General features: G+C 49.1%; 2 protein-coding genes across 2 annotated transcripts; both read right to left on the minus strand.

Moving 5' to 3' along the window:
* Positions 1-701: 701 nt before the first annotated feature.
* On the minus strand, positions 702-6,807 carry rab38a (RAB38a, member RAS oncogene family). The gene is made up of 3 exons (XM_048980919.1): positions 6,479-6,807; positions 3,274-3,554; positions 702-1,075 (listed from the first exon to the last, which is right to left on the minus strand). Exons 1-3 carry the CDS (start codon positions 6,675-6,677, stop codon positions 923-925), a joined length of 633 nt encoding a protein of 210 aa, XP_048836876.1. The 5' UTR covers positions 6,678-6,807; the 3' UTR covers positions 702-922.
* A 421-nt stretch (positions 6,808-7,228) lies between these two features.
* Positions 7,229-12,853, minus strand: ctsc (cathepsin C). The gene is made up of 7 exons (XM_048980918.1): positions 12,484-12,853; positions 12,008-12,153; positions 11,620-11,783; positions 10,995-11,150; positions 10,483-10,601; positions 8,431-8,562; positions 7,229-8,353 (listed from the first exon to the last, which is right to left on the minus strand). The coding sequence occupies exons 1-7, from the start codon at positions 12,641-12,643 to the stop codon at positions 7,854-7,856; spliced, it is 1,377 nt and encodes a 458-aa protein (XP_048836875.1). The 5' UTR covers positions 12,644-12,853; the 3' UTR covers positions 7,229-7,853.
* Between the last annotated feature and the right edge of the window lie 1,485 nt (positions 12,854-14,338).

The raw sequence follows: 14,338 nt of genomic DNA on the forward strand, positions 1-14,338 counted from the left end.
ACGTAGTCCACAAGGACACACACACACACACACACACACACACACGCACACACACACACACACACGCACACACACACGCCTAATGTCATAGTCACTCATAGGAACCTATTGAAAATAAATATTGCCATAGAAAATGAAATATGGGTCTCACTGCCTGTCTTAAACGGAACACCCATCTTAGCTCCCCAGGACAGAGCAAAGTATTTATGTCATTATCTCCAATTCTTGTGATCTACTTATGTCCATGGGGGCAGGTGAGCTGGGGGGGGTCACCGATGACCCCTGCCATCTGGCTCCACGCCAGCTATCTCCCAGGGCACCTATAGTGGTGCTTCTACCTTAGGAGGACCTGAAAGCTCCCCCAACATCTAAAAATAATCTCCTTCATTAAGACGGTATCCATGGATACCAAGACTCAGTGGCGCTAGGAGGCCTAGGAGCTGCGACGCTGCCGGACTGAAGCCATCCGCCACCAGCAGGACCTCATACAGACGAGCGCGGACCGGTCAGGCCGGACGAGACAAAGGCCGCGGCCAAATGCCGCTGCTCGCTCTCCGCGGGGCTCGGCGATGGCTAAAGGAATATCTCACTGTTTAAGGATGTTTAAGTGGCGTTTATTGAGGGAGATGGAGAAGACATGATAGAACTGAGGTTCTCGTGGCGCCGCCCCCCCCCCCCCCCACCCTCCGAAACCCCCAGGCTGGACGATACCCAGCAATGTGGAAGTGTGTCCGCAGGTTACCGGCTTGATAACAAAATGTTCACATGTCATACAAGCGTCCTTTCCGTCTTGAGACAGGAAGATCGACATCCCAGAGCTGCTGTGACAGTGGAGTCTGTGGTTAAAACAGTGAGTAGTGAGGTATTCTCCACCTTGTCGAGCTTTGCCTGTCCCCCCCGTCCCGCGGTCCCGCCTCCCCTTCTACATCCGAAAGCATCCTGAGCAGGAGCTGCTGGTCTGGGCTTCCTGTAGTGGCTTCACTGCGTCTCGCTCCTCAGACCGCAGGATGTCCTTCTCGTTGGCGATGATGTGCTTCACCAGGCAGCCGGCGGCCTCGTCAATGTTAATGTTCTCCTGCCGAGAGACACGAGAGAAAGTGGGAATTAAACTCCTCGTGGTCCACAAACACCGGACGGGGCCCCCGGCTCTGGGTCTCTGGGTCCTGACAGCTTCACCAAACGAAGACTTTGAACGAAGAATGACAGCCAGCGTTTGATCTGTACTTGAAACGGGATTAAAATACAAAAAACATAAAATGTTCTTCCTCGGGGGACTGTCAGTGACACATAGGACCGGAATCACTGGCACTGCTGCCTCTTGGAGATGAGAAAAGCCACTGAACTCAGTGAAGATCGCAGACCGTCACGGCTGGCTAGCGGAAACCAGGCCACTGGGAGACCGGCAGCACCCACACCCAGAAACCCAGTGACACTCTGCCCCAGTTCAGGAGGAACTCCCTGGCCCGGCAGTGACGCCACGCTACAGCCTACAGTAGGTCCTGGTTGCTAAGGAACCAGATGGTACCTCGCATGTCCCTGTGACAGGATGCACACGACCACGGCTGTCTACTCGATATGTACAGATCTCAAAAAACATCAACATCTACAGCATTAACTCCACGCTGTGGTTCCTGCCTCGTTTGGGGGTTAATTTAATAACGGCCAATGCACTCATTTCACCGACTGCAAATAAATGAAAATCAATCCATATTGCATTGTGTTTAATGGTATTCTTCATGAATCGGGCTGATACTCATTCTGCCATGAGTGAGTGTGTGAGTGGGTGAGATAACTGCAGCTTGAATATGCATGAGATTCTTTGTCAGGGGTTAGCTGGGAAAGGGGTGGGGAGGTGGAAGGCGGTGGAGGGGGGGGGGTTTGGCCTGTTAAACATCTTCAGCTCTTCAAAGGGGTCACGCCCACTCTGCGTTACCCCTCCACATACCTGCTGCTAATATTAAGGAAAGTATCTAATTAAAATGCGACTGAAAGCAATCCAGAGACAACATTCCTGCAAAGCGTGTGACTTTGGACTGTGGGGGGACATGAGCACCCAGGGGGGGGGGTCACACACAAGCAAGGGGGGAGCACAACCCACAGGCATCACCATAACCACGTATTTTAGATATACTTCTATCCAGGGTGACAGAGAAGTGAGAAGGCAGGGTGAGCTGGTCCCAGGATCAGTAGGGAATAAGGGGCCAACGGTGACAACATTCTGTCAATGGTGGGATTTGAACCAACACCCACGTGATCACAGACAATAAACTAACCTGCCCTAAACTGCTGAGCCACATGCCTCCCAACACCCACAGCACTAGTTACAGTTCAGCACTAATACCAACTGACAGCAGCTGGAAACACCGTATGCAGGGCAACAACGGCAAGCTCCCCCCCCCCCACTTTTCACACCAGTCCAACCTCATATTTAGCCTTGGTGAAACATTCCACAGCCCACCTACCCACCAGAAGCCCCCCCCCTCCCAAATCACTGCTCACGCTGACCTTCGAGTCACACTTTATAACGCAAACCTGCAGTTACGCAGCATTCCCTGCTCACACTGTAGAGGCACATGACTCCCATACAGCCCTACGGCTGCACTTTACTAGCTCATAAACATTGGAATTATATGTAACATCTACCACTTATTTGACCTTCGTGACCTCTGACCTTTGTATGACCGCTCAGTACCCTTACTCCGTTTCGTATGGCCTCCAGAGTGTCCGTGTGAATTGAGAAGATCCAAATCGCTGTGACCCACCCCTGACCTGGCCCTCTCAAATCTGCATGTCCTCCACGGGTCACCTAGGAAGCTCCAGCAAAATCACTCATAAGTTGAAGTCAACACCAGCTCAGGTGAGTCGTTATAACTAAATGCAGATCTCCAATGTCCCCTGGATCCCGTGATCATACAAAGAATTAGAGCACCGTATTAAATATACAGCTGGCAGACCTTTCGAATCTATAATTAATCAAATTTAGTAATTACACGCTTTAAGCAAAGTCAATGCATGCGGTTATCTTGCCATGTCTTAAAGGGCATTTTGATGCTAGGATATTAAGGTGATCTTCAGGACGTCCATGCTGAACGACTTTCAGTAACGTGCATGACAGACACCATGCCTGAAAGGCAGAACCGGTCCAGGTTTGTGAGGTTCCCTTTCTGCTGGGACCCCCCATCCAAGACAAAGCGAAATTGACTTGCAACGTTTGCCGCCCCCTGAAATGTCGCCCCATGGGTTGACCGGCACTGCCGAGAAGAGCTCCGGTACCTTGGCTGAGGTCTCGAACCAGCCCACGAATCCGTTCTCCTTGCAGAACTGCTCCATCTTGAGGCCGTTGTTGGTCAGCACGTCTCGGCCCTGGTCACACTTGTTGGCCAGCAGCACCGCGGCAACACCTCTGCCGTTTGGCAGACTCAGTTTGGAGTCCAGGTCCTCCTTCCACTTGGTGACTGCCTCGAATGTGGAGGGCCGTGTAACGTCGAACACGATGAAGGCACCGGTGGCCTCCCTGTAGTACACCCGGGTCATGTTGCCAAATCGCTCCTGACCTTTGAAGGGCATAAAAACACAAGAGAATCTATGAAAACGACCCCCCCCCTAAAAATGTTATATATTGGGATGCTTACTTTCACATATCCCATTTGGGTCTGACCACAGGTTTGTCAACGCTGGAGCAACTGAGGAGTAAGAACCTCAAAAGCCCAAACACAATACCAGTCTGCCGATTCAAGGATTCAGACCAGCAACCTTCTGATCACCGGTACAGAATCCTGACATACTGAGAGGGACAGCGCCCACTGAAGGCTGTCGTCCAACTCTGCGGACCACTGCAACTATCTACTCCTTATCGTTTACAGTTTCGGCTATTTTCAGTGAATGGACCTGACCACGTGAAACTCACACGATCGGCCGTCTTGCAACTCTTGGTCATGTGTTCTGCTCTATGAGATCTTTATCTCTACACCACTCTCAGGCCGGATACTGGAGTCATAACTGGAAGTGAAAAGTGAACAGGTATGAAGCCTTCTTTATTTTTCAGATGACTATGATGTCATCAGCTCTACCCTGCCCACAGAATGCAGTTTAACAGTTGGAGTGACACAACGCAAGCGGCAGCTGCTGCATTTACTGCTAAATGAATAAGGTACATGGCTGTTTGGCAGAAGGTAGACTGCTCCAAGCATGACTGGGCTGCCCGCCTCTAGCCCTCCTGGCCCTCAGGGGGCAGCGGCAAGGCCAGACGGTCCCGTGTCAGGTGTGAGCAGCAGGATGCTAGCTTAAGCCCCTCTGCTACTCCAGTCTCGTGATCTGTGTCTGGGGGGGATTACAGCTACGGCCGAGTCATGTGGCAGCCCATAAGTACTCGATGCTCTGACCACTATTTGGGTCTTCACTAATATTGAAGAGTTAATCTTGGGGGATGGGGGGGTGAAAAATAGGACTACATCAAATAGGCAGTAAGACCCATTGTACCCCCTGACTGACCCCTCCCTTTCCGCACTACTTGTGCCCGATGTGGTCTCTGCACCCCGTAAAACACTTTCCTCTTAGCTAGACTAAGCAACTAAAAAGCTGTTTACCATCTATTACACCCAAAAGACACAATAAAATGAAACTGTTTAAAATCAAACACATAAAATAAATCCCATGCTAGGTGTCTTCAAGGTCATTTTCTCTTGGGTGGCAATACAGTCAGCATTAGTGTGCATTAGGGAACAATGTGTGAAGCTCATATCCAGCTTGCGGATTTTCCATGGCGGACTCAATAGGCCAAACGAAATCATTCTGGGGAAAACGGACACCTCCCTAAAACAGGCTGCCACACTGACCCGAAAGTATCCTGCAGGGCCTGGACCCGAGCAGAACCCGGGCCTCCAGATATTCCCTCAGGAGAGACATTCCTTCTCCGTGAGAAGCACATCCGAGCGCACAGCGCCGCTCAGCACATGAGGTGTGCTTTTCCTTATTTAGATGCTCCACAATGGAGGTGGGGGAGTTTCAACCTTCAGCCTCTGTTTCGGGATTCGCAGAGTCCTGTGCCTGCGGGTCCTCTGACCCGCACCGGCGGGGGTTAACCCGACCAGAACATGTGCAAAATAGCTCAAATATGCCAGAAAGTGGGTTTATTCCCTCAGCTGACGCCGCACACAGCTTCGCTCACACAGGGCAGCAGTTTCCCGTTTGTTTTCTGGGCCGTTTCTCTGCTCCGATGGTCAGGTGACCATCCAGTATCTCCCAGGAGACTCTGCATTCTCACACTGAATGCCCTCGCCTCTGGCCCCGGAATCCGAGGGGCCTAACTGGGTGGAATGTGCTCAGTGAGTCCGGCAGAACCATGCTGAGGACAGCGCCTCAGCATGGTATGGTATGGAGTCCAAGCACAGAGTCAGAGCACAGAGTCATGACACAGAGTCACAGCGCGTCTACAGAGCACAGTCTCTGTTTGTATTTACAATGACTCCTGTTGTGGACCCTCCCCAAAGGGTCTGATCTCTTCCACATGAGTCTCAGACACATGACTTACACATACCGCTGTGTGGGGGGGTGTTAGTGCCACCCCCCTCTCCCCCTGGGGGGGGGGGGTATTCATCTGTATTTTTTACCCTCATGTGAGAGCTTGAGGTTTCCTACATATACGCAACTCAGATGACACTGCTGGGCATTCAGCTGAGCTTGACTGAACACTCTGTATGGCTAAACTGTGCAGAAATACATTATATATTATATATATATATATATATATATATAATGTATAAATAATGTATTATATATATTATATATTAGTAATATTAATATCTACAAATTCCTACATACATTATTAGATAATTGCTTTGTTACATCTTATTTGTAATGTACTTCAGTCCTTACTTAAGTGTATAACACGTTAATATCATCATCTCTAAAAAAAGTGATCATCACTATTCATTCTTTAAGGTACTTAAAACGCTTTATAAAAGAAGTGTAAATACATAAAACAAAAGTAAGAGAAATATGCACGAAATAACCAATAAACTGCACCCAGAATTTAGACTAATGCACAGAATTAATTATATAACTTCATAAGATCAATTAGATTATATAATATTGTATGACTTGCTATTTTCTGGGTTGAAAGCCAAACAAAACGCGTTTCACGGTATCAAGCGGCCGAAACCACCAGCCTTCGGAAATCCCAGATTACAGTATCAGACTGGGAAACAGGGAGTAAATGAGTCAGGTGTGACACTGCAAAATTACTCCAATGGACGGGATACTTATAAACTGACTAAAAGACCTGACGCCCATTCTACCTTCATAATCTCTATACAAATATTTTACTTTTCTAAGTTGCTGGCTGGACTAAGTAGTCTGTTAACATCGCACAAAACATTTTGAGGAATAAGTTGCAATCGATTGCTCTTCTAAACAAAGTTGCACGGAGCTTGTCGGCAACGTCCCTAAGGTTCCTAACGCACCGGCCTCACCGCCCTACCTGCGATGTCCCACAGCTGCAGTCGGATGGTCTCCGTGTCCCAGTTGAGGACCTTCAGGGCGAAATCCACCCCGATTGTGGCCCTGTAGTTGGGGGAGAAGCTCTGCTGCACGTAGCGCTTGATGATGCTGGTCTTCCCCACTCCCAAGTCGCCGATCACTAACACCTTGTAGAGGTGCTCCTTTCTGCTGCCCTGCATGTTGAGTGCTTAGGGCTGATGCTGGTCATTCCCCGTGTAATCCGCGGTGACAGAGTACGGCCAGTGAGGAAGGAGGGCGGATAAATGCTACGGACCGCCCAGAGACCCCGGCCGGAATGCGCTGGCAGTGCGGCTCAAATCGTCTGCCCGTTGGCTGCTCCATCACCCACCACTGCTACTTATACAGCTGCCCCCCCCCCCCCCCCCCCCCCCAGGACGAACCCCTCCCCACCCGCTCAAAACCTAGTCAGGGTTTAGAAATAAGAACCTTCCTCCAGTCGCGAGATATATTCATGGCATCAGACTGAACTTTTAAAATGTGCAACTACTACTTAAATGTTTTAAATAAACGTTCATTCTTCCCAAAGCGAAAATAAGCAAATATTTTTGTGTTAAGTGCGCTGGACCGTACCCACTTCCAGCACTATCGAGATTTCCTAATGAGCCCTGTACTTTAAACTTAAATGGCTTATTTTTTAGTCGCGACCGCATTTTATGTTACAGACACACAAGTAGCGCACGGATAATTTATATTTAAAATACCCGACATATGAGCTTAAAAAGCATCTTTATTTTTCCCCCAGGAGACAAAGCAAACAATTCAACGTAAATGTTTCCGATTAACCGCGCGCGAATCTTTTACAGCAGAGATTTCACAAAATTTAAAACAGATGATTCTTCGACGCAAAAATGTTATCCTGTTTATACTGTATAAAAACACATCTTCCCTTTTCAGATATGCCAATACTCTCCCCAAATAAGATAAAAACCAAACATCAGGTTATTCTCCACTGTCCCATTGCAAAGATTGTTTTATAGAGTTCCTTCCTGATATTTAATCAATATTTAATGAAAATGCATCCCAACTGCCTTCAGTTAAGACACTTTTTCCCCACACGGTGGCTTTTTAGTTTACAGTGGTTTGAAGCCAATATTTCTGGGTTGATGTTCCAACAATAGCAAGTGCAAACTGGCACAGAAAAATTGTTCCTAAGTTACTTTTCAAAACAAATGCATTAAAATTTCCACATTCAAACATTACCAAGGGACAATCTATGTCCTCATTAATATTCCAAAGGTGCTTAATTCCCTTTAAAAATCTGCCTTAAGCAGAATTTTCATTCAAAAAAATCATCAATTATGAAGCTTGGTACCGAACTGGAGGAATGGCGCCTCCTACAGACTGGGGATGGGTTTCGCTGCCACAGCGATGCTCTCAATGCTACATTCGTCAGAACCCCGGCGGATCCGGAAGTACCCGTCCTCGCCCCAGCCAGCTCCCCAGCTGTTCTTCACAATCCAGTACTTCTGGCCTGACTTGGGGCAGGTACCGTAGCCCACCAGCAGGACGGCATGGTTGGTCAACTCAAAGGGGTTAAAGCTGCCCGTCACAAAGGTGTGGTGGTAGATGCCCCCACGGTACGCCATGAAGTCTGGGTAGACCTCGAAGGCCACGCCCATGGGCCCGTCTCGCACCAGCTCCAGCATCATGGTGGCTTCGTTGCAGGCTCCGTAGAAGCCGCCCACGTAATGGTAGTCGGAGGCGTAGTACCGCGGGCAGCTGTCCTTCACAGTGCAGGCCGTGTCCTTCCCCACGTAGGGAAAGCAGTCCTCCTCCACCACGCCGAAGTCCTGCGCGTGCTTCCCGATGAGGTACGGGAAGCCCCCGTCGCAGCCTGTAGGGGGCGCCAGAGCCGGCTGTTAGTGGGGAAACGCGTCACGCGGAGGCAGTGAAGGCGCAGTGACCGGGTACCTTGGGAGTACTGGGAGCAGGAGACCACGCCCTGGGGGCTGAAGGTGGGCTGCTGCGTGTTGTTGGTCAGGATGCGGATACGCGCCTCCAGCATGCCCATGGTGGCAAAGGAGTAGCAGCTCCCACACCCACCTGGGGGGGGGCGAGAGGGGAGAACAGTTAGCACAGCATCACAGGGACAGACAGGCTGTATGTGCATCAGCTGGAATAATGTTCAGAGGACAGAGACAGTCACACATACCAGCCTCAGCCAGCCCAACACAATTCTCTCACACACACACACACACACACACACACACACACAGACACACACACACACACACACACACACACACACACACACACACACACACACACACACACACACACACACACACACACACACACTTCTTAAAGTTGGGTCCAAAGAACAAGGGAGGCCGCTATATGATCAGCTACACATGCAGTTAAGGGACTCCAATGATCAGGGTGAAGATATGGACGACAAGAACACTGTCTACTTTCCAGTAACAGGGGGAAAACACTCCACTGCAAATTGGCAGGACAGCAAAGAAAAGAAGGCAGAGCCCCCTCTACTGGCAGGACCCCAAAAGCACAAGCAGAGGTGATCCCCAGGCCAGCAGGGCCCTGAGGAGCATCAGCAGGCAAAGGCGTGCTTTCTTACATACTAACTGGAGGACTGTTCATGCAATTATGTAAAATGGACATGCAGCATGTCTGCCAGGAGGCGTGATGCACAGCGGGGGCCACAGGGAGGCGGCACCACCATCACCTGCATGGGGTTGGTCCCCATGACCTCACTGCAGGGTACAGCATGCGGCGCCTGGCCAAATGCGAAAAGCGCTACACTGTTAGCCTATAATTCTGTATGCTCTGAGACACCCAAGGCAGTCTGGGCGAAATACCTATCCGACCCATGAATTTCCAGGCCACCATTACCTCAAAAACACTAATCAGGCTTCTGAGCTCTCCGCCTACTGCTAATATTAGCATCCGTTATTAAAAGGCCTCCAAGCGAAAGGTCAGAGGGCATTTACCCAGGATGCTGAAAATAACCACTAACGGTTCCCTGAAGGACTTTCATTCTGCATGTCCTGCATTGATCTCCATCAAACCACATGCAAGTCCTACTTTAACCTTTAAACTAATGTCTAGTTAACTGAAAAAAAGGAACGTGATTAAACTACCCAAGTCCTGACCTCTGATTTAAAGGTGAAACCGTATCTGTTGGGGGGTGGGGGGGGGAATGGCCTCCTGTCAGTGTGCAAAACATTTCCTATCATCAGACATTTAACATGCTTGGAAGTGGGTGTCGGTATAAAAAACCTCACAGTAATACAACCGTACATTTCCAGTCTCTGAGAAAATATGTTTCCCAGCTAAAATTAAAACCAAAACGCCAGAAAACTGTTTTTCACGGCTCTTAAAGGAAATGGATCCAGGCACACGCCTCGATGCAGCTCTTCACGCATTTATTCATAGGCCCATTGGCCAGAGCGGTGTGACCGCTGCCCAGGTCTCCATCTCTGAGGGAGCTGGGCATCACAGCACCATAAACCGCTCGTCTAAGGTACACTTCCGATGCTGGTTGGGGCAACAGTAAAGCGGCACCAAAAAGGCTGAGCTAGAACTCGCTGGAGTCCCAAAGGAGGATTGACTCAGCTTCTCTCCAGAGACTCTGACTAACAAATACCAGCAGGACAGGAGGAACAAACTCCCCCCACCAGTAAGTCCTTCCTCTTTCTGGAGGCCACAGTGATCCTAGAAACAGACAGGTGGTCCTGAGGTTAATCTGACCCTGCAGCTCAGCAACACAATGCCTAAAAAATCAGCCACAGAGTGTGAGAGTATGTGTGCGCCCTGCAATGGACTGGCATCTCACCCAGGGCGGGCACCAGCCTCCTGTGCTCAGATGCCCGGGACCCAGGCTTCAGGCCCTCCACAACCCGGCTAGGATAAGCGGATAGATGGATGGATGGATAGATGGATGGATGGATGGATGGATAGATGGATGGATGGATGGAGAACAGGCTGAAGAAAACGCAGAAGCACCTTGGTTTCGCACTGGACTGACGTAATTGACCCCATTGACATCCCTCCAGTCCCAGTGCAGGGGCAGGCTGCCGGCGAGCTTGGAGACTTCAGCAGTCACCGGGGCCGGCTTCACGCGCCTGAGAGGGAGGGTCCAAGATGCAACAACAACAAAAATAAATCATTTAAAGTATTAATTAATCAGCTGGACCAGCCTACTTCCTGAGCTTCTCCCCCCTAGCAGCACTGGACTCTCAGCTCACAAATGACACCGCGGGCCCAGGCTGCTATGGACAGCCGGATGGCCCCAAACACGCTTCCCATCCCCGCTGAGACACTCAGACCCTGCTGGGTGAATTGCCGCTATAGCAGAATGGAAGGAGACCTTGGAAGCTGGCTGGTGGTGTTCCTCACTCTAATGGTTGTTATTGAGCGCCGCCAAAACCGATTTCATTTAGAGATGCTCATGAGAAAACAACCCCGATAGTCCTGAACGTCAACACATACAGGAACATGCAGAGCAGTGACCTCACCGCTGGATACGGGAGCCGCGCCCCCCCGCTCTCCGGAAGAGCTCCTCGAAGGTGAGCAGCTCGTGTTCCTTGTACACGGCAGCCTTCCAGGATGTCTGCATGGCATTGATGGTGTTCACCAAATCGGCGCTCGGCTTGTACGCCTGCTGGAAGAGCCTGGGGTGCCCAGGGCCGGAGGAAAAGAGTGTGTCACCCAACACAACCACCCACATCTCACCGAAATCAGCCTTCGGCACCAGCAAAAGCTGCAGAAACAACCACACGCAATTATCCGCCTGCTTTTCTTTGTTTTAATCAGGCTTGAATTTCCTGGATTTGTGTCTCATAAAACCAGTATGTGACTGTTTCCCATCACAGGAGATCAGTTATGTGCAGCTCAGTCTAGCCAGACCAATCATCTTAATCATCAGAAAATGCGAACGATAAAACCCAAACTGATGCAGTGTTCAGGTTGAATTCGAAACATGCGCACGTTCCTGAAAACATGGCAGATTGAGTGGCGTGTGACCATCGCCACCTTTGGGGACACTTAACATGCACCATGGTAGCACCTTACATACCATAGTGAAACAAATGTGGAGCAGACCGATCCTCGAGGTTATTTCCTAAGCAACCAGGTACTCACTGCCTTTGCCGAAAACTTGGGTTACCGCCCTCGGACGTCCTCGCAGGGATGGCCGACACCTTCTTCCCAACAAAGCAGGCCCAGTTATGGCCCAGGACATCGTGGACCCACCCAGGCAAAGTCTGGTCACAGTAGCTGGTGACGTTTCTACCGTCCTGCTTATACTGCATTCAGGGAAGGAAAATCAGTCTCAATTTAGCCAATAAGCTGCAGCAGTAAAGAGAGATAAGAGACAAGTGGTTTCTTTTTTGAATTCCGCGGAAGAAAAAGAGGAACAGCATGAGCGTGGATCAGCAGGGGTGTTATCAGAGCAGCCTGGGAGCAGCAGCATCACGAGGACCATCATTTCAAGGTCTGGAAAACACCATTAACCATTTCGAACACCAACCTTGAAAAAACCGAACCATTTGTAGTCTGACAAGACAACTTCGAAGCCCTGGTTGTAAATCAGCGTGAAGAAGCCCTGATTTCCCAGATCGTCGGTGGCCACCGACAGCTTCTGGAGGTGCACGGTAACGGTTTTCACGGCGGGACCTGGAAAGTATTAAGAAGTGCAAATCTTCAGGCAGTCAGCCTGATCTACGTTTCTCAAAACCCGAGAGCAGCTGAGTATGAAGAGAGCAAATTCCCGCATCCAGAAAGTCATAAATAAATAAATGATGAGGCACACAAAATAATATGTCGAGTATTGGCAGAAAGCAGACATACATGTACTTTTAAACGCTACACTAGCTATAAGTTTCAAAGCGAAACCGTGTAAGGAAACAGCACCAATTCCGAAATCGACTGCATACTAGTATTACTACATACTTCCTTCATGCATCTGTACAGCAGATGTTTTAAGCAACTCTAAGTCATACTGACCCATGTCGGTGCAGTTAATGCTTCGGTCCTGGCCGCCCTTGGACACCTGGAAAACCCAGGTACCCACCAGATCGTCGTAGGTGCAGTTTGCGGGAGTATCGCAAAGCGCCCTTTCCGTCCGAAGCAGAAGGGCGCACAGCAGAGCCAAGGCAGCCTTCATCTCGAAAGCGCCCCTCAGCTAAATAAAGCAAGAATGAGCTGCCAATTATTTTATATCTACCACAGATTTAGGTCTAACTCACTACTGGAGAATAGGTGTCTGCTCTGCTTTTCCCGTCAAGACTGAGTTACAAGTGTTTCGAAAGTTTCCGTTGGTGCTGCCCCGACTCTCCGAACTTCCCCGATCATGTGACCAGACGTGCCACGTGACCCGCCGCGAGAAGAGCGAGAGCGCGCTTGGATTTATTTACCGCTGTAATGACGTTACATGACGTGTTTTCGTGGCGCTGGAAGATAAGTGGGGCTGCGAACTCTCACACATCTGGTCTTACGATAAATCTGTATTATTCCATTATAAACCTAAAATTAGCTACACCAAAAGCAATGGGGTAGTTTACAAACCCTACAGACTCTTTACAAGATAATAAAACTGTTACATGCATGTAAATGCGTGTGTAGAGATGTCTCTAATTGAAAATCTCACTCCAGGCAGGTGACCAAAGTTGGCAATTCTGGAGAGGCTACATTGTTTTGGAATTTTCTTTAATTTATCTAACTTTATTTTATGTCTATGTAGTGTAAGAAGTGCATGGGGCCACAATATGTGTATTTTACTATTACCAAGGGTGGAATTTAAGAATTTTTGCTACTAGCCAACTGGGCTAGTTTAGTAAAAAAAAGTGAGGAGGGTATTTTTGAGTCATACTCAACACCAAGCAGATGTAACATCGCATTCTTCCTATCAGTGGTGAATCACCACCCACACTGATGCTGGGTTTGACCCGCAGTTATTGCTGAGGGGTCTCATGAATACAGCCTGTGGCTTCTCTTCTCATGCATGTTATTAGGAAAGCAGACTTAGAGGCAGGAGATTCTTCCTGTGCACGAATGTGCAGTATTTCCATTTGAAGAAGGTTGTCTTCATTGGCGTTAACAGGAGTAGAGGAATGTGCTTATTCATCCGATTGTCACCATCCACTCTTCTGCTGTGTTCATCCCAGTTCCTGAGCTCATTCCTGCCGCGGCACGGCTGCAGAGTGTCGATGGCCGTGTGAAATTAGGCAGCCTCATTCTTTGAGGTGGTGTTTTCAGCTTTTTTGCAGCGTCTTGTAGAAGTTAAACTAATGAAATCATCCTCGTCCTGAGTGATTCAGTTAAAATGCGTTTAGAGGACAAAGTTTGTCGTTAATGGATAAGGGCTCTGTGTGCGCGAGTGTTTGGTCATAGTTACATATCTATGGAACTGATGCTGACTCTTTACAAAGCAAAATGTTATCATTCTCCTTCAAAGACAAAGACAGGCAGGAGGATAGCAGCTGGTTGGAGTTGTGTGGGGTAACGTGAGTCATATTCCTTAGGGACATCTTTTACTGCAAGCAGTAGGACTGAACATTTTAGTTTAAGGGCGCATAGTCATATAATCCATAGACTATGGCTGCTGGTTTTCACAGCCACTGCGCCTTAGAGCGCGCTGTGTGGATCCACAAGGAGCAGCCAAGGAGCGACAGCCTGGCTCTCCCCTAATGAAGTCACATGCATCTCCACAACAAGACACACTTCGCTTTTTATAATCAGCTACCATATTGAAATGCCTCTTTCTACTCTTCTAAAATACGTTCTGATTATCTTTGATCCAACCGTGGTCACTGGCATTGGGTAGAAATGGTCACCAGGGACATTTGGGTGAAGTCAGAAA

Source organism: Brienomyrus brachyistius, chromosome 17, assembly GCF_023856365.1.
Source record: "Brienomyrus brachyistius isolate T26 chromosome 17, BBRACH_0.4, whole genome shotgun sequence".
NCBI classification, from domain to species: Eukaryota; Metazoa; Chordata; class Actinopteri; order Osteoglossiformes; family Mormyridae; genus Brienomyrus; species Brienomyrus brachyistius.